Below are 25766 nucleotides of genomic sequence, written 5' to 3' on the forward strand. Positions count from 1 at the left end.
TCAGCCTATTAAACCTCCTCTGCACTCCCTCCAAGGCCAAAATATCTTTGCGCAGGTGCGGCGCCCAAAAATGCACACAGTATTCCAGTTGCGGCCTCACCAATGCCCTATACAGCTGCCTGGGGTTTGAAAGCTATAACATAAATTGAATGTTCTTTCTTCTTTCATTCCTACTTTCAACTGCAGTAACACGTTTATGAAATGAACGTTTTGTACACGTTTCTTGTATAAAAGGGAAGATAAAGAACTGATTGTTGAAATAAAAGGAACTATGAATGCTAGAAATGTCATTAAAATGTAGAGAGTTGAAATTGCACATCAGGAAGATTTGCCTGCAACAGCAGCCTTCTACATTTGGTTGAATTTGTTTTCTCATGTTTGGAATGGTTTCCAATGCCTCTTTGTCCTTCTTGTAGGAAATCACGAGTGTTGGAAGAATCCAACTGTTATGGAGTAAAGGGCCAAAATGCCAATGTTTGACGGCTCAATGCCTCTAAATCTCACCAATAGCAGGTTCAGGGTTTGAAAGCTTCAACTCCACTCCCCTCCACCCCACAATACTGTCATAATAAGCATGCAACTTGGATTCATTCTGACACTGCCTGACTGAGGCTTCTATTGCCCAGCAGAACTCAGTCAGATCCAAGCCCCTGCATGAAAGCTGTGACATGCCTTTAGTAGACAGTATTAGTAGGAATGGAATGGCTGTGATCAAAGCAACCCATGGGTTTCACAATTACTCCATTGATCATGACTGAATGGTGACTGTAGTGGACATCGGTTCATTCATGTTTCTGTTCAATGTTCTGCAGAGATAAGCATGAGTGTCTCATGGATGGAGCAGACAATGTAGTTTTTATCCTGGCAATTAGCCAAGTAAAGAGAACAAGGACTCACTGGAATTTATAAGAATGAGAAGGGATCCCATAGAAACATATAAAATCCTGATGGGTCTGGACAGGCTAGATGCAGGAAGAATGTTCCTGATATTGGGGAAGTCCAGAACTAGGGGTCAGCCATTCAGTATTGGGATGAGGAAGAACTTTTTCACTCAGGGTGTTATAAGCCTGTGGAGGTTCCGGGCTTGGCAAACACAGAAACATAGAAAATAGGTGCAGAAGAAGGCCTTTTGGCCCTTCACATTTGCACTTCTGTTCAACATGAACATGGTTGATCATACACTTTCAGTATCTCACTCCCGCTTTCTCGCCATACCCCTCGATCTCTTTGGCTGCAAGGGCCACATCCAGCTCCCACTTGAATATATCTAGCAAACTGGCCCAACAGCTTTCTCTGGTAGAGAATTCCACAGGTTTACAACTCTCTGAGTAAAGAAATTCTTCCCCATCTCAGTACTGAATGGTTGACCCCTAGTTCTGGACTTCCCCAACATGAGGGACACTCTTCTCACATCTAGCCTGTCCATTACTATCAGGATTTTGTATGTTTCTATGAGATCCTCTCCCATTCTTCTAAGTTCCAGTGAGTACAAACCCCGTCGATCCGATCATTTTTCATATGTCCGTCTTACCATTCCAGGAATCAGTTTGGAGAACCTTTACTGGACTCCCTCAATAGCAAGAATGTCCTTCCTCAGAGCAGGAGACCAAAACTGCACACTATATTCAAGATGTGGCCTCACCAAGGCCCTGTATAACTGCAGCAAGCCATCCTTACTGCAATACTCAAATCCTCTTGCTACGAAGGCCAGCAAACAGAAGAGCTTCAACCTGATGAACAAGTGCCAGTGGGGTCTCCTCAATATGCTGAAGATGAAGTTGGCAGACCCATTGGCTGAAGGCATTTGACACAGCCGTAAGTGTACAGAAAATGCTCCTCGTACCTCTAAATGGGCAAGAAACAGTGCTATAGATCCTATTCATATCGAGGGACGTGATGGATCACATCTACCACATTCTCTGGGGGGAGTTGACACCACAGGGACTTGGAGGTCATCCATTACTATTAGCTCTCAAAGTGACTGCCACTCTCAATCTCTGGTGGCTCATTCCAAGGCTACATTGGGGTCCTCTGTTGGATTTCTCAAGCATCTGCTCACAAATGCATTTGTGAGGTTACTGACTGTGACCATCCCCCCAAAAAAGGAGGGAAAATGTACCTTTAAATCAGAGATTGAGACCTTGGATTTTGGGAACTATAGTTCCCATCCCACCTCAGCAATCTCTGTGCCACCAGTGATGTAAAATGGCCACATATACGCAGCTGGTGCATTTGCTCATTTCCAGACAGAAAATGAGCCTGCGCACATTATTCATTCAATTTGAAATCTTGAAAAGCAGCTCTGTGCACCTGTGCAGAAGGAAAAAAATGATCAAAAGTGGAACAGCACGAAAGGGAGGTCAGGCAATTTGGAATGGTTGCAAAGGTTTTGCTTGAGTGCCCTTTCAATAAAAAATAAGAAACACGCATCATGCTTCCTACAGACATGTTTGCTCTATGGACACATACCAGTTGTGAAATCTTCATTGATAGCATTAAATAATATGAGTGACCACTTTCCAATTACCATGGGCTGCATTTCCCATGCGGCCCGCAGCATGTTTCGTGGTGGGGGAAGTGGCCCAACATTGGCCAGTGGCAGGATGTTTTGGTCCTGCTATTAATGGGGTTTCCTCTTCCATGCATCTCCCCTCCCTCACCCACCACTGCCAGGGAACCACGGTGGTGGTTTGCCCTCAGCAGGAATTGAAGATCCAGCCACCAAGGATGGCTGGAAAATTCCAACCTATATTAACTAAATTGTTTAACCATTTGAGAGACATTTTTACACATTAAATCAAAGTCTGCTGCAGAAAGTTAACTGGTGAACCCAAATTACACTTCCAATATCACAGTAATAATTTCCTTAAGAAGGCAATAATACCTGCTCATTTGTGAAGAAAATCGTAGCATAGCATTTTCTTGTGTAAAAGGGAAGATAAAGAACTTCCAAGACTGAAAAACCTTGTGTCTCCAAATACAATGACTCCACTTTACAGAAAAATTCTGGCACCCAATTAGCCTGGAAAGCTGTAAGCAAAAATGGATACTTGCAAGTTATCATTGTGATTCAACAGGGCAGAATTCAACAAGAATTTTATTTTCCAATATGTAAATAAGTAACATAGAAACATAGAAAATAGAAGCAGGAGTAGGCCATTTGGCCATTTAAGCTTGCTCCACCATTCATTTTGATCATGGCTGATCATCAAATTCAATATCCTGATCCAGCCTTGCCCCCACTTTTCCCTTGATCCCTTTACTCCAAGAGCTGTATCAATTTTCTTCTTGAAATCACAAAATATTTTAGCATTAGCTACTTTCTGTGGTAATGAATTACATACACTCACTACTCTGTGGGTGAAGAAATCTCTTCTCACTTAAGTCTTAAAAGATTTACCCCTTTTCTTCAAACTATGACCCCTAGTTCAGAACTCCTCCACCATTTGGGATATTCTTTCTGAATCAACCCTGTCTAATTCTGTTAGAATTTTGTAAGTTTCTATGAGATCCCTTCTCACTCTTCTCAACTCCAATGAATACAATCGCAACTGACTTAGTCTCTCCTCATATGACACACCTGCCATCCCTGGAATCAGCCTAGTAAACTTTTGCCACACTCCCTCTATAGCAAGAACATCCTTCCTCAGATAAGGATACCAAAACTCCAGGTGTGGCCTCCCAATACATCCATCCAATTAGAGCTTTAAACATGAGTCAATTGCAATTATTTAATGAACAAAGTTCACGGTGTTCAAAAAAACACAGATAACCAACTTAATCATACTAAGTAGAGAAATCATGCAAGAAACATCATCTGCCAAAATGTGTACTTAGCTTTTGCAGCATTTTATTTTCAAAGTTGGGTCACAGGGAGGTCACCTAATATACTTTGAGCAGGCATCTGCATCAATAATGTGTATATCTTGACTGGGATTCTCCCAAAAATTCACATAAAAACTGGAGTAAATGCCGCTGTTTTTTTCAACAAGATTTTCAAAACAAATCTCCCACGCTCTGTGCACTGCAGAGTGCACTAGCATGAATCATGCTGAAAAGTGGTGGGCGGGGCCTATTCCTGCTGGAGGGGCTTAAATCAGCGTGCTGAGCGGGTCACCATGCACGCACCTATCCCTGGGAGATTGCTACATGCATCCTCCCAGCATTGAGATTGCTGGCCTCAACACTAAACAGACATTGCTGGCCTCTCACCAGCACCCCTGCCCCCATCCACCCACCATGCACATCGTTGACTCCCTGGCTTCCCCATTGCCCACTGACCTGGACGTCACTGGTCTCCCCATTTCCATTCCCCACTACCACCACACCTTCCGCACACAGTGCCCACCCCCCCCACCCAGACCATTCACCTGCAGAGTGCTGGGTCCCTACAACCATGTTCACCCACAGAGCGCCACCTTCGCTGCTGCCTTTCACACTGAGCGCAGTACCTTACTGCTGCCTTTAACATAGAGACCGCGTGCTGTCATGCACATCCCCTGCCTGCGAGCATTCCCCCTTATTCAGTGAGACTCTTGAGCACCCCAACCCTCCCTCCACCTTCCTCAGACACAGTACCTTGTTGAGTTAACCCAATTAGCACCTTTGGAGCTAGCTCACCCTCCACTGAAACCAGTTGCCTGTACATTATTCACAACGTGCATCCGATCCACAACCCTCAGCACTTGGGGCATTCCAGTTATGGCAACAAAGCCTGCAGCCCGGGTTTCCTGCTACAGCCGGCCAACATCAAAATGTGTGTTCTGGCCTGCCCGGTGTACATCTGTGACCTGGCATACACAGCTGTCAACAGAGGTCTGCAAAGTGCCACACATGTCCCCACTGGTGACTAGAAAGACCCTGTGGCATAAAAGTTGAGGGTCACCATCACCTTGACTTCTACTGGGAGTGTGTGCCCTCCGCTTTGTTAGAATGTGGCCAGTGACAACTTTGTATTGGATGAAATGTGACCAATGGTAACAAGATGTAAGGGTCAGTTGATCCAATAAACTATTGAACCAATTACAGAATTATGTAATAGTCAGCTGACTAGCTGACTCACTGTAAATAAGAACCCGTGTGGAATTGTGAAGTGTTTGGAGTGGCCGAGGGCAAGGCCCCAAGTTGGGAGTAATGAAGTTTCTTTATTAAACCCTTTCTTTGATTTATAAGTTGGTGTAAATTTTGTTATATTTCCATTATCTACACTTTTACAGTTTCTCCTGAGGAAACACCCTTCCCTGAGGTGCCAGGTCTGCTAGGACCTGAACCAGTGCTGGCACATGGCCTCAGGTAGGTCCTGGAAGGACCTCCTGGTTCTGCAGACTCCCTGCCTCTGCATCCTCCTTCTCCTGGACCTCCTTCGGAAGACCGTGCTCCCACTTCCTGGGCCACACCGCCAGCCTTCCTTCTGCAGGGTCTGCCTCCTGCTCCTGCAGTGGCCATGCAACTCCCTCCGCCTCCTAAGTCACCTTGTCCTCCTTCTCCCCAGCCGCTGCCACCATGATGACCAGCCCAGATCTATAAATTCAAAATCTATCTGTATGGTGGGGGTTAGAGAGAAAAAGAGAAATAAAAAATGATAGTGACATGAATTTGCTTTTAACAATCTCAGCAACCACCCCCATCCCTCTCCACCCACCCCCACCACAATCCCTTTCTGGGGCCAGTGTTTGTGAACACAACTGGCAGGAAGAGCACAAATAGAATCTATAGTGCAGAAGGAGGCCATTTGGCCCGTTGAATCTGCACCAACAACAATCCCACCCAGGCCTTATCCCCATAAGCTCACTGCTAATCTCCCTAAGGGACAACTGAACAGAGACAATCCACCTAACCCACATATCTGTGGACTCTGGGAGTAAACCTAAGCACGTGGAAGAAACCCATGCAGACACGGGGAGAACATGCAAACTCTACACATCGATTCAAGGCCAGAATCAAATCCAGGTCCCTACCACTGTGAGACAACAGTACTAGCCACTGTGCTGCCCAACCTACAGATTGATACGCAGGCATGGCCACTGAGTACCCGTAAGATATTGCCATGGGCACTACAACAGCATTCCCTTCCAAGCACGTGTTGCAAGTCAGGGACAGACTCCTAAGTATCACAAGACAGGTTCCCATTCAGTGCAGAGTGCATCCAGTATAAGTCACTGTGGTAACATGAGCACCAACTGATAAGCCCTCAAGCAGCACACGGTGCCTTTGCCTGCCGCCACCTCCCCCCCCCCCCCCCCCCCCACCCCACCACTAAAACCCCATCACACCCCACAGCCAGAACAATGAAACATCCCAGTGTCTGGAACAACAGTCTGACCAGTACTCAGTCAAGTTCCCCACCACACCAATGGAATGTCTCTGAGCCCGGTACAGTGCTTTCTTCCATCCAGCCCCTGCCTCCAGCCTTTACTGCAGCTCCATAACACTTACCTCCGTGCTTGTCCCGCCAGGTCCCAACTTTTGTAGACAGTTGTAAATGCTGCCAGCGTGACAACATGCTGGAGAGGTGGGAGACACTAGCAGGGCGGGAGAATTCAGTTGCGGACCCACTAATTATATATAAAGCTATGGTAACACTTGAAAATGGCCACCACGCTGATGTTCAGTGCAAATCGGTTGGCGCTGAAAATCATAGGCTTTGAGATGTGCGGCGGCCTAGCTGCCCAGTGAGAAGCCCACAAAATGGCCACTGCTGATGTTTCCTGGCCTGCTGCGCTGTTCAATCAGAACTGCGGGCTTGAAGAATCACCCCGCCTTGAGCATCCATCCAAGTGCCAGTCTTTAGTCTTTAACCTCTCCCCTGGAGAGTCAGGAAGAAAGGAAGCGGGATGGCCCACACCCAGCCCTTTGTAAAGAGACTGAAAATATCTTTTAACTCAAAACTCTGGGGTTGTCAGACTTTTGTGACAACTTTTCCTATACAAAATTGCCATACATCCCTATATGATGCCAATTACTCTTCCCCACGTCCCACAGGTTATTCAAAATATTTCTGGAATATATCTGATCCAACTTTTTTTTCCCCCAGCTCACTGACAGGCACTGGCTTCCATCACTATTTTGTCAGACTAAGTTGTTTGATGACTGTGCTGCCAATCAGCAACACTCCAGCCAACTGATGACCCTATACCTTTCTCAATGTCCTCAGAACCAGCTATCAAAATCTCTACCCAGACCTAGTAGTTTGGTACCATCCTCATCATTACCCTGAAACATCAAACACTGCATCACTCATAAGTACTTTAGAAAAATCAGCTATTCATCAATAATGAATACAGGTAACTTGACAATTGCTACACTGTTTGTGATTGTAAATAATGGCTCAGGTTGACTTACACATTCCCTGGTTCATATTTTGATTATCCACTCCTTTTTCAAGTGTGCTTGGTTCAGATTGTAAACCACTAAAAACAAATGAGATAGTTATTCACATGGAAAGACCTACATGGATCGCAGTAAACAAACATTGTCAACAGAATTCTAAATGTTTCCTTCTTTCAAATGAACATGATACCAGGATCTACATCACCTAAGAATGCAAAGGAGTGCACTGTAGTTAGATTATTCTGGACCTTAAAATGCTTTCTGCTGTCCTTTTTGTGCAAGTGTCCTTAATTTTAAAATAGTCATTGTGTTTGTCAGTACACCAGGGAGTTCTTGTAGCATCCGTGGCAGCACAGAAACTACTCTATCTCTGGGATAATTCCTTTGCTGCTACAGATATTGGGTAAGACTGACTTATTAAAAAGTACATATTAAATAACAGGCTCATTGATGGTAAACTACAAAGGCAACTGGGGATGCAGCATCATTCAATCTTACATTTGTAGATACCAGTTCAAACATTGGCACCGATGACCTTTCGCCAACACCATAGAGGGGTCACCCCTGCACACTTGAGATCAGCGTGAAAGGCAAAAACAGCTCACTGGAAGGCAAAATTGCATCCTAGTCCTGCACAGAGGGCAGAGAGGATGATCTCCAGGTCCCAGCCTCCATAAGCCCAGGATTGGCTGAGATGAATGCTGAGAAAATTATAAACAATATCAACTTGGTCAAAAATTTCCTAGACTTACATACAGAATTCAAAATCAAAAATAAAAGCAGCCCATATCATGCATTGTCATAGCAAAGGAATAAAACAGAAAATCAATTCAGTCCCAATTTAAGCTTCAATTCCTTTTCCAGGACTTCCATGCAATATTCAAGTGAATCTGCCCTATATCTACTGCTATAGTAACCACATTATATAAAAGCTGTTCATTTAGCGCTCTCTATATCCAAGAAAAATAACTGAGTGCATAAACTTGACAATATTTTCTGTGCTCCTTAATTTTTTTCATCTGATTAATATTATTGCTATACTTGGCAAAGAGGATTGAGGCAAGCAGACAAAGACTTGACCAAATACAAGGCTTTTTAATTAGAAGAATCGTTGTTAAAAGACTCTGATTCCAAATACATCTTAAACAGTAAAATTAACTCCAGCAGATGTTTTAAGTTCTCAGGTAGCCAATCTATAAGGTTCATTTTTCCAGTTTTCTGTCATTTCTGGTCAAAACGACAGCCTAATTTATTACTCACTTGCAATTTGTTTAATTAACCTGCACAAAGCTTTATTTTGTCCATGAGGTATGCTGTAGAAATTCTGGAAAATGACATAAATCACAGCTCCTTCATCATTGCTGGTTCAAAATCCTGCAAGCCCAGAGCTAACAGCGCTGTGTCCAGCAAGCTACTCAGTTGCATCAAATTGCCAAACGAGAGGTTGAAGAGGAGGACCCACTGCCACTTTTTTAAAGGCAACTAGGAATAAATAAAAAATGCCAGCTTTGTCGGATGACGCCAAATCCCTGATTTAATTTTTAAAATGAGGCCCTCAATGCAGCTTCTGAAAGAAATGGTCATATCCAGCAATCCAGTTGAAATTTATAAGGCAGTTGGAAGATTAGCTGTCATGGGTTTTCTGGTTAATAGTGTATGCCTGAACTTCCAAAAAGCTTTTGGTAAGATGTCACACAATAGACTATTTACTAAGAGAAATTCCAGTAGGGTTACCAACTGTGATTACAGGTAGTCCTGGAGGTTTCATCACATGACATGCCCCAACTCCCACCATTTGTTAGCTATCACACCCATCCTTGTGACGTACTACCCTCCTACGCCAATTGGAGCTCAAAAAGACTCATTACCCAATTGGATGCTTGATTCAATCTAACAGCCCCCCATCCCCCCCATACTCACAGTTTAATATTTTTATATATCTGGTAAAGGAAAATGTTTAAAAAAAATTACGGATAAAAATGCTTTTTAATGCACTGATGAGTTTTCCCCAGGACTGAACGCAGCAGTATACTGGATTTCGATCTTCAACCCCTGGAGATTGGTCTTCAATTTCTGGAGACTCCAGACCAAGTCAGGAAGGCCTGAATTCCAATGAGATTGATGTGCAGATCTTAAGTTGTGTCTAAAACTGGCTTAATTCTTGAAAATAGGTGATTATTAATGGCAATGATATTGCATCAGGACTGGTTACTAGTGAACAAATTACAAGTATTAGTGTTCAGATCAAAACTTTTTTCAAACTTTAGTATTTGAGAGGAGTGAATGAAATATTCACAATTTCATTCATGGAACATGGGCGTCGCTGGCTGGCCAGCATTTCTTGCCCATTCCTAGTTACCCTTAAGAAGATGGTGATGAGCTGCCTTCTTGAATCGCTGCAGTCCCTGTGCTGTGGATTGACCCACATTGCCATTAGAGTGAATTCCAGGATTTTGAACCAGCAACTACGAAGGAGCAGTGATATACTTCCAAGTCAAGATGGTGAGTGGCTTGGAAGGGAACTTGTAGGTGGTGGTGTTCCCATGTATCTGCTGCCTTTGTCCTTCTAGATTGGAGGTGATCGTGGGTTTGGAAGGTGCTGTTTAAGGATGTTTGGTGAACTGCTGCAGTGCCTCTTGCAGATAGTATACACTGCTGCTACTGAGCGTCGGTGGTGGAGGAAGTGGGTGTTTGTAGATGTGGTGCCGATCAAACGGACTGCTTTGTCCAATGTAAGCCAGTTGAAAAATCTTTTACAAATAGATCTTGATGTAATGGTGGAATGTGTGATTGTATCTGGTAAATGTGATGTGGAGATGCCGGCGTTGGACTGGGGAAAACACAGTAAGAAGTCGCACAACACCAGGTTAAAGTCCAACAGGTTTATTTGGTTGCAAAAGCCACTAGCTTTCGGAGCACTGCTCCTTTGTCAGATAAGTGGGAATTCTGTTCACAAACAGGGCATATAAAGACACAAAATTAATTTACAAAATAATGATTGGAATGCAATGCTTTTCAGGTAATCAAGTTTTAAAGGTAAGACAACGTGAGCGGAGAGAGCGTTAAGCACAGGTTAAAGAGATGGGTATTGTCTCCGGACAGGACAGTAAGTGAGATTTTGCAAGCCCAGGCAAGTCATGGGGGTTATAGACAGTGTGACACGTACCCAAGATCCCAGTTGAGGCCGTCCTCATGTGCGCAGAACTTGGTTATCAGTCTCTGTTCAGCAACTCTGCATTGTTATGTGTCATGAAGGCCGCTTTGGAGAACGTTTACCCAAAGATCAGAGGCCGAATGCCCGTGACCACTGAAGTGTCCCCCAACAGGAAGAGAACAATCACCAAGCAAGGGTGTTGAGCAGTGTTCATTTATTCATTGTCATAGCATCTGCATGGTCTCCGTAATGTACCATGCCTTGGGACATCCTTTCCTGCAACGTATCAGGTAGACAACGTAGGCTGAGTTGCAAGAGTATGTACAGTGTACCTGAGATGATGGCATCTATGTCGATGATCCAGCATGTCTTGCAGAGGTGACTGTGGCAGGGTTGTGTGGTGTCATGATCACTGTTCTCCTGAACGCTGGATAGTTTGCTGTGGACAATGGTCTGTTTGAGGCTGTGCGGTTGTTTGAAGGCAAGAAGTGAGGGTGTGGAGTTGGCCTTGGCGAGATGTTTGTCTTCATCAATGATATGTTGAAGGCTCTGGAGATGTCGTAGTTTCTCCGCTCTGGGGACGACGAAGGGTACTCTGCCTGCAATGCCCCGCAGTTGTCTTCTGAGGAGGTCGGTGCGGTTTTTCGCTGTGGTGCATCGGAACTGTCGATCTATGAGTCAAGCGCCATATCCTGTTCTTATGAGGGCATCTTTCAGCATCTGGAGGTGTCTGTTGCAATCCTCCTTATCTGAGCAGAACCTGTGTATGCAGGGAGCTTGTCCATAGGGAATGGCTTCTTTAACGTTTTTAAGCTGGAAAAGTGGAGCATCGTGAGGTTATCCGTGGGCATGTGGTCAGGTGCTGAGGTGACCATCCTTGATGGAGATGCATGTGTCCAAGAATGCAACCAATTCCAGAGAGTAGTCCATGTTGAGTATGATGGTGGGTTGGAACTTGTTGATGTCATCATATCGTTGTTTCAGTGATTGTTCACCATAAGTGCAAAGGAAAAAAAATCAATGTATCTAGTCTATAGCATCGGTTGAAGGTCCTGTACAATGAAGTGGTCTTGTTTGAACATGTACATGAAGATGTTGGCATATTGAGGTGCGCATTTGGTCCCCACTGCTGTTTTGTTTGTCTGGATGAAGAACTGGTTGTTGAAGGTGAAGACATTGTGGTCCAGGATGAAGCAGATGAGTTGTAAAATTGCATCTGGAGACTGGCAGTTGTTGACATTGAGCACTGAGGCAGATGCAGTAATGCCATCGTCGTGGGGGATGGTGGTGTAGAATGCCGATACATCCATTGTGATGAGCAATGCTCCTGGTTCAACTGCTCCATCCGTGTGCCGAGTTTCTGTAGGAAGTCCAAAGTGTCACGACAAAAGCGAGGGGTTCTTTGTACAATGGGTTTCAGGATGCCCTTGACATAGCCGGAGAGGTTCTCGCACAGGGTCCCATTGCCCGATACAATGGGACAGCTGGGTGTGTTTGCTGCCTCTTCAGGAGGCAGTAGAGATCTCCAATTCGGGGAGTACATAGGATGAGAGCACAGAGGGTGCTCTGAAGGTGTGGATCAAAGGTCTTGATCAGTCTATTGAGTTGATGGGTGTATTCTTTGGTTGGATCTGCAGGTAACTGTCTGTAGTGTTCCTCGTTATTCTGGTAAATATAACAGAGTAAATATGATATGTGGGAGGGGATATAAATGTCTGGTAAATGTAACAGAGTAAGTGTGATATGTGGGTGGGGTTTTGCCAAGCACAATGTGTAGATCATGCAGGACATGGAGTTTAAAATAGCAGGAAAGGGGCTAGCTATTATACATGAATCTTCCTGGGGTTCGGGTGGATTTAATTGCAGGCTGCCACCAATCAGCTATCCATCCCAGGTGCAGAATATGTGGAATTAGTGGGACAATGTTTTCTTTTACTTTGCCTATTCATTTAAGAACGATGGGTTTTTAAATTTTTAGGCAAACAGTGTGGTTATTTAAAGGAACCGACTTGTCCCAGCCCCACTTAGCTTTGAGAAAGCAATGATTTAGGACTATATGAGCATCAACAAATAACATTTTAAAATTTCCATCTTCTGCCTTGTGTTGCTTTGTAGGTTGCAGTTGATCACATTGCCTCATTCTCAATCCCTAGAGATCTCCCCAAAATTTCTGCAGTATACATAACTGCTAAGTCTTTGTATAATGTAGTTCCCTTATTTGTGTGATATCATTTTGTTCCTTCAGACCCCAACTCAGCTCAAATTTTAATGGCCACATCAAAGGGTGAAGACTTGGTCTAATCAAGTCCTGCCTCAAAATTTACCCCCCAAGAGGGAATTCAGGGCCACAAAGTTCAGGCACTTTCGCCCAGGAAAGTTAAAATTGTGGCAAAAATCTCCCATCCCCATTCGCAGCTGGGATTTTCTGGTGCCACTGAAAATGAATGGAATTTTGGCCAGAACATCAAATTTTCCCTTCTTGCTCACAAATGGTCCTGTGCCAGAGAAGAATCCTGCTGAGTACTTTTCTTTTTTTCATTAATTCTAGAGATCCCTAATTGCCCTCATGGAGGTGATATTGAGCCACATTTTTGAACTGATGCAGTCACTTTGGTTCAGGTACAGCAATAATGCCGATTAAGGACAAAGCTCCAAGATTTTTACCCAGTGACAGTGAAGAACTGTGTGACTTGAGGAGGGAGTGTGGGGGAGGGGGTTAACTAGATGTTCCCGTGTGTCCGCTGCCCTAGCTCTTTGAGCGGATAGAGGTTGTGGTCAAAGATGCTGTCAGGGGAGCCTTGGTACGTCGCTTCAATGCATCTTGCATGTGTTACACACTGCGGTCACTGCATGTTGGTGGTGAAGAAAATGAATGTTAAGGTGATGGATGAGGAGCCAATCCACGTTTGAAAAAAAAATCTGTGACCATATGAACATCAGCAAATAATGTTTTAAAATTTCCACTTTCTGCCTTGCGCTGCTTTGAACTGACCACATTGCTTTTCATTTTTGAGGCTGTTGGGTTTCCTGAGTGTTGTTGGAGCTGCGCTCATCCAGACCAGCGGAAAGTAACACACACCTGACTTGTACCTTGGAGATGGTGGACAGGCTTTGGGAAAACAGGAAGTGAATTATCTTCAGCAGAATTCCCAGCCTCTGACATGCCCTCATAGCCAGAGGATTTTTGTCGCTGATCCAGTTAACCTTCTGTAAATGTTTATGCACATAATGTACTAAACAGTGAAAGTAAAGATTACATTCCAGTTGGTGTTGGTGTTAGTCAACTATAATAAAAGCAGGAAATGTTGGCAATCCTCAGCAGGCCAGGGAGCAACTGTGGAGAGAAAAACAGAATTACTGAGCTAGATTTTCAGCTGATGTCTGGGTCATTTAGGGCTCTGAGCCTTCAATTGGTGATGCAATTTTCTAGGAAGCGGTCCCCTAATTTATTGCCTTCTCGCATGCCATTCTACCAAGGACAAAGAGTGGGCTCCCAATATTGCACCTTGGAATCTTGACAGCTCCATCAGCTGGGGTGAGCACTGCTAAGGTAGATTGGAATCAGTTCAAAATGAAGGCATCTTTGAAGTCAGAGATCCGATTTGTGATCAATGGTAACCCCCAGGACACTACCATGGATGTCCTGGAATTGAAATGGTTGACCTCAAACCACCACAACCATCTTCCTTTAAGCCAGGAATGAATCCAACCAGTGGAGGGTTTTACCACCAATTCTCATGAATTCCAGTTTGGCTCCTTGAGGCCATACTTGGTCAAACATTGCCTTAATGTTAAGCACAGCCACTCTCACCTCACCTCTGGTGTTATGAGGACCAAACTCAATACTTGGAGCAGAAAGGATACCGTTCCATCTGGGTCATTGGTGTTGTATTTCCTGCCCACTACTCTGTCATTTTGGCACTGAGCCTTTGGCCCTGATGACCCACCACCACTACCCTTCTAACTCAACAAGCCCCCCAACTTGCCACCTTCATTGAACCACCTGGCTGTGCACGAGGCAGGGCTCTACTCCACTGCTGGCAAAGCGACCTCGATTTGGGGTGTTAATCACCTTAGCTGGACATCCATCCAAACTGTCCCTTGGAAAGCTTTCCATTGGAGGTACTGCATCAAGGAGCCATCCCCAATGTGGCTCACCCCTATTTTTCAGGTGCCCTGCCTTCAAACCCACCACAAAAATAGAATTAAGGAACTTAAATCAAGACTTTTTTTCTCAAAAACTGAAACAGACGGAAAGGTTAAAAATCATAGTCCTTACCATTTATATCAGCCGTGATAAATGAGAGTAGCCATTTATATCAAATAATTAACATTAGCCATTCAATAGGTGTCATTGACAAAAGGCACAGCTTGTAACATATTAAATGTTTCAGTTACACTGGGCAAAAATCAGCTGTTCATTCAGCTGCCTGCACTTCATTAAGATGCAAATACCTTGGCTCCTTAATCCCTGTCATTTTAGCTTTGGGTTATAGTTACACTAACCGCACTGATTGCAGCAGCATAAATGGCTTGAAATAGAAAAGTAATGAGACTCAAAACAAAAATTAAGCCCTTAAATAGCATAATTACACATGCTATAATTAAAAAAGAAGTTCCTTTTTTCAAAAAAAAAGATTTCATAACTGTGCTTTAAACTGAAGGCAGAAAATGCTGGAGTTACTCAGCAAGTTTGGCATCTTCTGTGAAAAGCTGGAATCTGACCAATGCATTGGAAATTGGCTGAGGACACAGGATGAATAAATGGTGATGGAAGGTTCCAGAGGGGAAGCCTGACGTTTTGATATTGTGAGGGGATATTGCCAAAGGCTGGTTTAGAATGTCATATTGGAATGTGATAAATGGTAATTAAATCTATTATAAAGATCAATTAACTGAAATTTTACCAGGTTCTTATCATTTTACAAGGTGCACATGGGAAAGGTGAACATTTGAAGGAAAGGTTCAGCATCTGGGTGTGAGAGGTAGCATGCCTAGGTAGTAAATAACTCCAGAGGACAGTTGTAAAGAAACAGTGCTTTATTGCACAAAATAAAGTAAAGCAAAATCACAAGCCCGTGGTGAACACAATCAAGACAGTACAATAATGCTACTCAGCTCACAGTGCCAGGGACCCGGATTCAATTCCTGGCTTAGGTGATTGTGCGGAGTCTGCACATTCTCCCCATGCCTGCATGGGTTTCCTCTGGTGATCTGGTTTTCTCCCACAGTCCAAAAGACGTGCTGGTCAGGTGCATTGGCCGTGCTAAATTCTCCCTCAGTGTACCCGAACAGGTGCCGGAGTGTGGCGACAAGGGGATTCTCACAGTAACTTCATTGCAGAAAGAACGGCGATATATTTCTAAGTCAGGATGGTGAGTGACTTAAAGGAAATCTCTAGGTGGTGATGTTCCCAGGTATCTGCTGCCCTTGTCTTTCTAGATGATAGTGGTCATGGGTTTAGAGGGTGCTGCCTAAGGAGTCTTGGTGAGTTCCTGCAGTTTATCTTGCAAATGGAGGGATTTAATGTTTGTCAAAGAGGTAGCAATCAAATGGGCTGCTTTGTCTTGGAATGTGTGGAGCTTCTTCAGCGTTGATGGAGCTGTACTCATCCAAGCAAGGGGAAAGCATTCCATCACACTCGTGACTTGTGCCTTATAGATGGTGGTAGGATTTGGGGAGTCACAAGCTGAGTTGCTCACCACAGGGCTCCTACTCGCTGATCTGCTCTTGTAGTCATAGTGTTTACATGGCTAGTCCAGTTCAGTTTGTGATCAGTGGTAACCCCCAGGACACTACCATGGATGTCCTGGAATTGAAATGGTTGACCTCAAACCACCACAACCATCTTCCTTTAAGCAAGGAATGAATCCAACCAGTGGAGGGTTTTACCACCAATTCTCATGAATTCCAGTTTGGCTCCTTGAGGCCATACTTGGTCAAACACTGCCTTAACGTTAAGCACAGTCACTCTCACCTCACCTCTGGTGTTTAGCTCTTTTGTCCATGTTTGAACCAAGGCTATAATGAGGTCAGGAGCTGAGTGACTCTGGCAGAATCCAAACTGTGTCGCAGAACAGGTTATTGCTAAGTAAGTGCTGCTTCATAGTATGCTTGATGACCCCCTTCCATCATCTTACTGATAACCGAGGGTAGATTGATGGGGCGGTAATTGGATTTCCGCTGTTTTTCTGTGGTACAAGACATACCTGGGCAATTTTCCACATTACTGGTATCTGCCAATGTTATAGCTATACTGGAGCAGCTTGGTTAGGGGTCCAGCAAGTTCCAGAACATAAGTCTTCAGTGCTATTGTTGGAATATTGTCAGGGTCCAATGCCTTTGCAGTATCCAGCGCCTTCAGCTGTTCCATGATAGCACGTGGAGTAAATTAAATTGGATGAAGATTAATGTCTCTGATGGTGGGGATTTTTAGAGGAAGCCAAGATGGATCATCCATTTGGCATTCCTGGCTGAAGATTGTTGCGAATGCTTCAGTGTTGTTTTTTGCAAAGATGTACTGGGACCCATCATTGAGGATAGGGATATTTGTGGATCCTCCTTCTCCACTGAGTGTTTAATTGTCTATCACCGTTCACAACTGAATGGGCAAGACTGCAGAGCCTAGATCTGAACTGTTGCTGGTTAAATTGTTTAGATCTGTCTATTACTTGCTGCTTGGCACACGAGTAACCTGGTTTTGTACTTTTGCCAGGTTGACACCACATTTTTAGGTATATCTGATGTTGCTCCTGGTATGGCCTCTTGCGCTCTTTATTGAACCAATGTTGACATCCCTGGCTAGATGGTAATGGTAGAGTAGGGGATATGCTGGGCCATGAGATTACAGATTGTGGTTGAGTATAATTCTGCTGCTGCTGACGGCCCACAGTATCTCATGGATGCCCAGTGTTGAGTCTATCCTGTTCAACACCATGGTAGTACAACATATACAATGGAGGGTATCATTATGTGATAGACGAGACTAATGGACTCTGTGGTGGTCACTCCTACCGATACTGCCATGGACAGATGCATTTGCAGCAGATAGGGTGGTGATGATGAGGTCAATGTGTTTTCCCTCAAGTTGTTTCGCTGATCACCTGCCGCAAGCCCATGTCTATTAGGACCTGGCCAGCTTGGTGTGTGGTGGAGCTACCACTCTTGGTGATGAACATTGAAGTTCTGCCATCCAGAATACATTCTGAACCCTTGCCACCCTCAGTGCTTCTTCCAATTGGTACCCAACATAAAGAAGTACTGAATTATCAGCTTAGGGAGGACAATACATAGTAATCGACAGGAGGTTTCCTTGCCCATGTTTGACATGATGATATAAGGATTCATTGGATCCAGAGTCAATGATAAGCATTCCCAGGACAACTCAATCCTGACTGTACCACTATGCTGCCACCTCTACTAGGTTTGTTCTGTCAGTGGGACATGACATACCCAAGAATATTGATGGTGGTGTCTGGGACATTATCTGTAATGTACGAGTCAGCGAATATGACGATGTCAGACTGTTGCTTGACTACTCTGTGTGACAGCTTCCCCAGCTTTAGATCAAGCCTCCAGGTGCAAGTGAGGAGGAGTTTGCAGGATCAACAGGGCTGCCATTGTAGTTTCTGGTACCTAGTGTTGTGATCCCAGTTGGTATAATAACTAGCTGGAAAGATCCCAAAATGGAATCCTAGCCCAAGAAACCATAACTTTTCATTTTCTTTAGAAAACGTGGGGGAACAGAGTCACCAGGACTGCTAATTAGTTTTCAGCAACAAGAAAACAACATTCATTAAACATGAAAAATTTGATTATGGTACAATCAATATGGAGGCAGCACGGTGGCACAGTAATTAGCAATGCTCGGGAACCGGGCTCAATCCTGGCCCCGGGCCACTGTGGAGTTTGCACATTCTCCCCATGGCTGCATGGGTTTCATCAGGTGGGCAGCCTCACACAGTCCAAAGATGTGTGGGTTAGATTGATTAGCCACACTGAATCGCCCCTTAGTGTCAGGGGAACTAGTGGGATAAACACGTGGGGTTACAGGGATAGAGCGTGGGTGGGATTGTCATCAGTGCAGGCTCAAGGGGCCAAATAATCTCCTTCTGCACTGTAGAGATTCTAAGATTCAATTAACATGCACAGATTTTAAGGTTAACAGGGATTACAATGTATATCTTAGGTTATAATGATCTCAGCAACAAACAGTCCCTTTAACACACAGGCTAGCTATGGTAAGACACATACTCTACTCTGAACCCAAGTGAAGTTCTGTGGATTTCTCCTCAAAATCCCCCCAGATGATTCTTATGCTGTCAGCCACCTTGCCTCACTGAATTATGGCTTCCAGATATACGATTTTAAATTCTGCTTTCAGAAACACACACTTTCAAATCCTTTTTTAAACAGTGCTTTCTCTTATCTGCTCCCATCAGAATTTCACTCAGGTTTTACCGCTCCCTCTTCAAGATTCTTTTGTCTGAAAAGCTTTTACACAAACTGCAAAATCTAGTCACTGATTTTCACGATTATTTCAAACAATGTCTTACAAGCTGTAGTAAAATCTCCCAAACCTGAAAATTACTTGAGATATCTTTCTGGTATCTTTACTGTACAGTTCTCCATTCTAGTACCTTTAACCTCAGGCTTCTTGGAAACTTATTTTAGTTCCTCTAGTTTCCTTGAAAAGCTGGACTTTATTTCTCCACATTTGTTTTCTTAACCATTACTCATGGTATGGTTTTTCTTCCAGCAAATCTAAGAGAAATTCCCTCTCTAGTCCTCTAAACCAACTGCCAGTAAATTCAGCTAATATATAACTCAAAAAGCCTTTCTACCTTAAAAGGGTTCCTGGTTGCTAAACAATGACCTCAAGCTTCTGTCAGTTTTAACCTGGACAAGAATGATAGAAGCACAGTTTAAAATGAAACTAAACCCCCACACATACAAACACCTCGGTATGGGATGAATCTGTAGATTTACCCTTCCTTACACAGAAAAACTAAACTAATCCTATTTAATGCTATATCTAATTTTTAATATTTAAGAGCACAAATATGAATCCCTTGAAACTACGTTTGTTTTCCAAACTCTAATTCAATGCTCGGTGGTTCATCCAGTTTCATTCTTTTTTGTGATGGTATGTTGAACTCTGCACAACCTACTGCTATGAAGAGAAAAAACTTTAAACAGCAAAAAGACTCCAAGGGACAGCAAGCAAGATACAATGTTATAAACTACATCAATTTTTTAGATGTCCAGATCACCAACAACCTGGATCCCCCCCCCCATGCCAACACTATACTTAAAAAAGCCCACTAATGTCTCTACTTTCTCAGAAGACTAAGGAAATTTGGTACGTTACCACGGTTTTCACCAACTTTTACAGATGTATCATAGAAAGCATTCTCTCTGGTGGTACCACAGCTTGGTATTGCTCCTCCTCTGCCCAAGACTATAAGGAACTACAAGAGGTCATGAACGTAGCCCAATCCATCAGGCAAACCAGCCTCCCACCTATTGACTCTGTCTACACTTCCTGCTGCCTCAAAGCAGCCAGCATAATTAAGGGCCAAAGCATCCTGGACATTCTCTCTTCCATCTACTGTCAGGAAAAAGATATAAAGGTCTGAGGTCACATACCAACCGACTCAAGGACAGCTTCTTCCCTGCTGCTGTCAGACCTTTGAATGGATATACCTTGCATTAAGTTGATCTTGCTCTACACCCAAGCTATGTCCGTAACACTACATTCTGCACTCTCTCGTTACCTTCTCTATGAACAGTATGTTTTGTCTTTATAGTGCACAAGAAACAATACTTTTCACTGTACGTTAATACATGTGACAATAATAAATGAAATGAAATCAAATGGGATACCAGCAAAAGAAGCTCGCCACTCACTCAAGAAGACATATGTTAAGACTCAGGTCAGAAACACTGAGATGTTTTGTGAAATTAGCCTAGACCCTAAGTTTTACATTTGATTTTGGCATTAGGGTGAGCATAAGGCGTTTCATTCCAGGTATGTTCAAGTGATCCACTAGGCAGCTTTTATCAAACAAAGTTTACTTAAGAACACAGCTAAACTATAACAAAAAGTATTAGCATTACTTTTACCAAATACAAGACTTAAAGATAACACAATGTAAATCCTAACAGCTAGCTATCTCTGCTGCTCCAAGATAAACACCATCCCATGGACATACACCCTTCTTCAGACTTAGCACAAAAGCAAGTATGCTCATGTGATTCTGGGATCTTCAGCTTTGTAACCCCTACACACAAAAATCCAGGCCAGCTATTGTCAGAAAAGGATATCCTCAAAACAGCAAAACTTCAGAGAGGTAACCTTAATCTCGAACTTCCAAAAATATCCACACAAAAAACAAAAATTCCACTCTAGAGAGAGGGAAAAAGCATTGTTGCTTCTCTTCGCTTCAAGGTACTACTGAAAACAAAATTAAAAATTGGACTTTTCTCAGAATATAGAAGTCCCTAGCCACATGGCATACACTGTTAGCCAGCCCTAATCAAGTTTCACTCTGCAATCCTAAGGAACCAAAAGAACCACAGAACACTGCATTATTCCAGATTAAAATCAACATGATATCAATTATACTGCCTCAACAACAATAAAGGACACTGGCTACAAACAACACGGTGCCAACAAATTGTCAAGGGCTGCAGAAACATCCTGCAGAGAAATATGCTTAAAATACACTTCTTAAAGGCACAGTACCATCACACATTTAATGAGCCTTATTTTCCCATCCAGTCAATCCAATTCACCTTCAGCAGACCTGTTTCCATTTCCTTGAACACCCTTACCATTTCCCTAATCTGTCATCACATGAGGCACTGGCTGAGGGAATGCACTGACCTCATCCAACGTTGTCTTCCCAGCTCCAAACCCAACCTTTGCAGGAGTAGGCAAACTGTTAGTGTTCAAAGAAAGGAATCTTTTAGTGGTGCACTATTTCTGAATTCATTGAAGCAGCAAACACATTAGGGTAACATCCAAGGTCAAAATATAACTCATGAAAACCTATGTGCATCTAGGTGGATTTTTTCATGTGCTTGCAACAGCTCCTAATTAATACTCTCCCTATCCTGTCAGCTCAGGTGGAGACAAGCTGCTTGTTTTTCTGTCCTGTTGATATTGATGACCATGGCCGCCATCCTGTGGTAGTTTACAGCCTGGAGGGTCCTAGCATGTTGAGAGCTTCCTGCAAAGACTAGGAGGCACTTCTATTATCATGATGAGTCCATGGATCTGGTGATGACTCCAGGCATCTCATCCCATTTCCCCAGCCATTGCTTGAAGTAAAATTCTGACCTCAATATTCCTAGGAAGCTAGCTTTCTGTCATTTTTATAACATATTGTTGTAATTTTGAAAGCTGTTTTTGGATTCTGTAGTGTGCCTAATTTCATGAAATGCACTAGTATCAGTCATTTATATGAATGGATTTTCTTCATGAGTTATCTGTATTTTCTACTCAGTAGCTCACTGCATTCTTCTTTCCTTTGACGTAAACATATCAATCATACACAGGGATTAGTGAAACAATAATGTGGGTTATTTACTTGAAGATAACGTTCACCGTAGGGCTTAACTATTCATATGTAATTTCTACCCTGCCACTTGCACACTGACAATCTGAACATGGAACTAACAAATCACACTTTGTGGAGATAGACAGTGATTGACAGTAGATTAAGATACCTTCCTTAAAATTGCATGCACATAATCACAACGTCCCTGTTTTTTCTAAATTAAAGGTTTACCTTTAAACAGTTAAGGTATTTACATGAAAATAAATGAACATCATTGGGCCCAAACATACTTCAACATGGAGCAACAAATTTACAAATCTCTGAAACATATTAACAATTTGCTCATCAGTCCAGCTTTAGTTCTGGTGATAACTCTGGCACAAAGACTAAGTGAAACTGTGAAGAATCTTTTTTATAACCTTCTTTTAGCCATTAAAAGTCATTAGTTGACAGATTGTTCCCAGCTCAGCCCACAGTATTTAACTTCTGCAGATCTCCTGTAGCAGTACTTAATTCTCCTGTCCGTGGAATTCTGCTTAAAGTGAGACCACTTGCTGCTTAAACTTTGCAGCAGGTAGACTTTAACTACTTAAGATCTCACAAGAGGTTATTGAAGAAGGCCAGGGGACATGGAGTTGGGGGTAGGGTGTTAGCGTGGATAGAGGAATGTGGAGGCAGAGAGTGGGGGTCAATGGGTGCTATTCGGATTGGCGGTTGGTGACTAGTGGAGTGCCCCAGGGGTCAGTGCTGGGGCCTCAGCTATTTACCATTTATATAGATGATCTGGAGGAGGGAACCGAGCGTATGGTGTCGAAATTTGCTGATGACACCAAGATTGGTGGAAAGGCAAATTGCGCGGAGGGTGTGGAGAGTCTACAGAAGGATCTAGATAGGCTGGGCGAATGGGCCAGGAACTGGCAAATGGAATTTAATGTTGGCAAGTACGAGGTGGTCCACTTTGGTAGGAATAATGGCAGGAAGGATTATTACTTACGTGGAGAAAAACTGCAGCAGGCAACGGTGCAGAGGGACCTCGGGGTCCTTGTGCATGAGTCGCAAAAACCCAGCTTGCAGGTGCAGCAGGTGGTCAGGAAGGTGAATGGGATGCTGGCCTTCATAGCGAGGGGGATTGAATATAAAAGTAGGGAGGTCTTGCTGCAGCTGTATAGGGCATTGGTGAGGCCGCAGCTGGAGTACTGTGTGCAGTTTTGGGCGCCGTGCTTACGCAAGGATATTTTGGCCTTGGAGGGAGTGCAGAGGAGGTTTACTAGGCTAATGCCGGAGTTGAGGGAGTTGAGCTATGAGGAGAGGCTGAATAAACTAGGCTTGTACTCGTTAAAGTTTAGAAGAATGAGGGGAGATCTCATTGAGACGTATAAGATGATGAATGGGATGGATAGGATAGAGGTGGAGAGGCTCTTCCCGCTCAGAAAGGACAGTAGGACTAGGGGGCACAGCCTCAAGATAAAGGGGGGGCGGTTTAGAACGGAGTTGAGGAAGAATTTCTTCACTCAAAGGGTGGTGAATCTCTGGAATTCTCTGCCCGTTGAAGTGGTGGAGGCTACCTTGCTGAATATTTTTAAGACGCGGGTTGATGGGTTTTTGATAGGCAAGGAGATTAAGGGTTATGGGGAGAGGGCGGGAATGTGGAACTGAGCCACGACAGATCAGCCATGATCTTATTGAATGGCGGGGCAGGCTCGAAGGGCCAGATGGCCTACTCCTGCTCCTATTTCTTATGTTCTTAAGAGTCTTAACCGGACCCAAGGCAGGATTTTAAGGCCTCGCTCGACCAGCCCAAGGTCAACAGACCTTCTCATTGTCCGCCCTTCCTGCACTCCAATTCCCGTGGTGGGTGGGGCGGTAGAATTCCGGTGCCGATATCTGTAGTGAGTAACAATTCTGGAATGGAGGCATAGAATCCCTACAATGTTGTGGAATTCTGACGTATGATGAGTCCTGACAGTTGTTTCATGTACACGCCAGGGGTGGAATTTTATCACCGTTCACGCCAGCGGGATTTTCCCATCTTGCTTCAGTGAATGGAGATTTGGCTGGCTGCCAAATTCTCCAACCTCACTGAACGATTGGTGAGATCGCATCCCAGATCTTTTTTTCTACCAAGTGATGAATGGTTGGGGCTTGTATATTTTGCAGTCAAATCTTCACATCTGTCACCCTGCCATTGTTACATTCTTCTTTTCTTTGATGTAAACATACCAATTATACACAAGGGGTGAATTCCAGGGTGAAATATTAAAGGGGATTTGTTATTTGAAATTAAGACTATAGAGAAAATTAACTGGGAGTCTAGAAATCTATATCTGATCTCTACCCTGCTGCTTGTAGACTGACAAGTTATGGGACTCATAAATTTTGATCTGATTTATTGTCAGATGTATTGGTATACAATGAATAATATTGTTTCCGCACACTAACCAGACAAAGCATACCATACATAGAGAAGAAAAGGAAATGATAAGAATGTGGTGTTACAGTCATAGCTAGGATGTAGAGAAAGATCAACTTAATATGAGGTAGGTCCATTGAAAAGTCTGACAGCAGCAGGGAAGAAGCTGTTCTCGAGTCAGTTGGTATGTGTCCTCAGACTTTTGTATCTTTTTCCTGGACAGAAAAGGGTGGAAGAGAGAATGTCCGGGGTATGTGCTGTTTGATTATGCTGGCTGCTTTTCCAAGACAGCGGGAAGTGTAGACAAAGGGCAGAATTTTACCGGCACATCCGCCTGAAGTTTGTATGATCCTGCCCGAGGCCAATGGAGAATGAGGATCTCCGAGCCTCGCCCACCTCCAGAATCAGGGCAGGCGTGACGGTAAAATTCCAACCAGAGTCAGTGGATGGGAGGCTGGTATGTGTGATGGATAGGGCTTCATTCATGATTTTTTGTAGTTTCTTGCACTTTTGGATAGAGCAAGAGCCACATCAAGCTATGATACAACCAGAAAGAATGCTTTCTATGGTGCATCTGTAGAAGTTGGTGAGAGTTGTAGCGACATACCAAATTTCCTTAGTCTTCTGAGAAAGTAGAGGCGTTGGTGGGCTTTCTTAAGTATAGCGTTAAGTATAGGGGGACGAGGACAGGTTGTTGGTGATCTGGATACCTAAAGCTCTCGACCATTTCTACTTCATCCCCACTGATGTAGCCAGGGCATGCCCTTAGCTATGCTTCCTGAAGTAGATGACTATCTCCTTTGTTTTGTTAACACTAAGGGAGAGATTATTGTGGCTGCACCAGTTCACCAGTTTCTCTATCTCTTTCCTGTACTCTGTCTCATTATTGTTTGAGATCTGACCCACTGTGGTGGTATCATCAGCAAACTTGAAAACCAACTTGGAGAGGAATTTGGCCACACATCATATCCTATTAAGGTGCAACGCAATTGACACTAGTTCAAGATACCCCTTTAAAGTAGTACACATATTATATCACAACAAGCATTTCATCAAATCATTTTGAAAAACGAAACAAATTTAAATAGCCTAATTTCCTTAATATTTTTATTATATTTTAAATTGCGTGTGCTTCTTTTGTGTTAACCAAATAAACAATATCAACAAATTGAGAGATAAATTACAAGGCAACTTCTTAAAGGGATACTGCATCAAAGTAAACAGAGTCTCAAAGGAAACTTAAAGCATCAAAATGAAATGTGATTAAAAGGGTTGATAAATCAACCCAATACCAGCAGTGCCTAGCAGG

General features: G+C 43.5%; 1 protein-coding gene across 1 annotated transcript in view; it reads right to left on the minus strand.

Moving 5' to 3' along the window:
* The window catches only part of LOC145353303 (cilia- and flagella-associated protein 47-like), a 495401-nt gene that overhangs the window by 284312 nt on the left and 185323 nt on the right, over positions 1 to 25766 (minus strand). Inside the window, exons 42-43 of the mRNA XM_080203935.1 lie at positions 7342 to 7409; positions 2885 to 3030 (exon numbers count right to left, since the gene is read on the minus strand). Of these exons, the coding sequence (XP_080060061.1) occupies positions 2885 to 3030; positions 7342 to 7409 (214 nt within the window). The remainder of the gene's footprint in view (positions 1 to 2884; positions 3031 to 7341; positions 7410 to 25766) is intronic.

The sequence above is a fragment of the Carcharhinus amblyrhynchos genome, chromosome 15, assembly GCF_965287045.1.
Source record: "Carcharhinus amblyrhynchos chromosome 15, sCarAmb.v2.hapA, whole genome shotgun sequence".
NCBI lineage: Eukaryota > Metazoa > Chordata > Chondrichthyes > Carcharhiniformes > Carcharhinidae > Carcharhinus > Carcharhinus amblyrhynchos.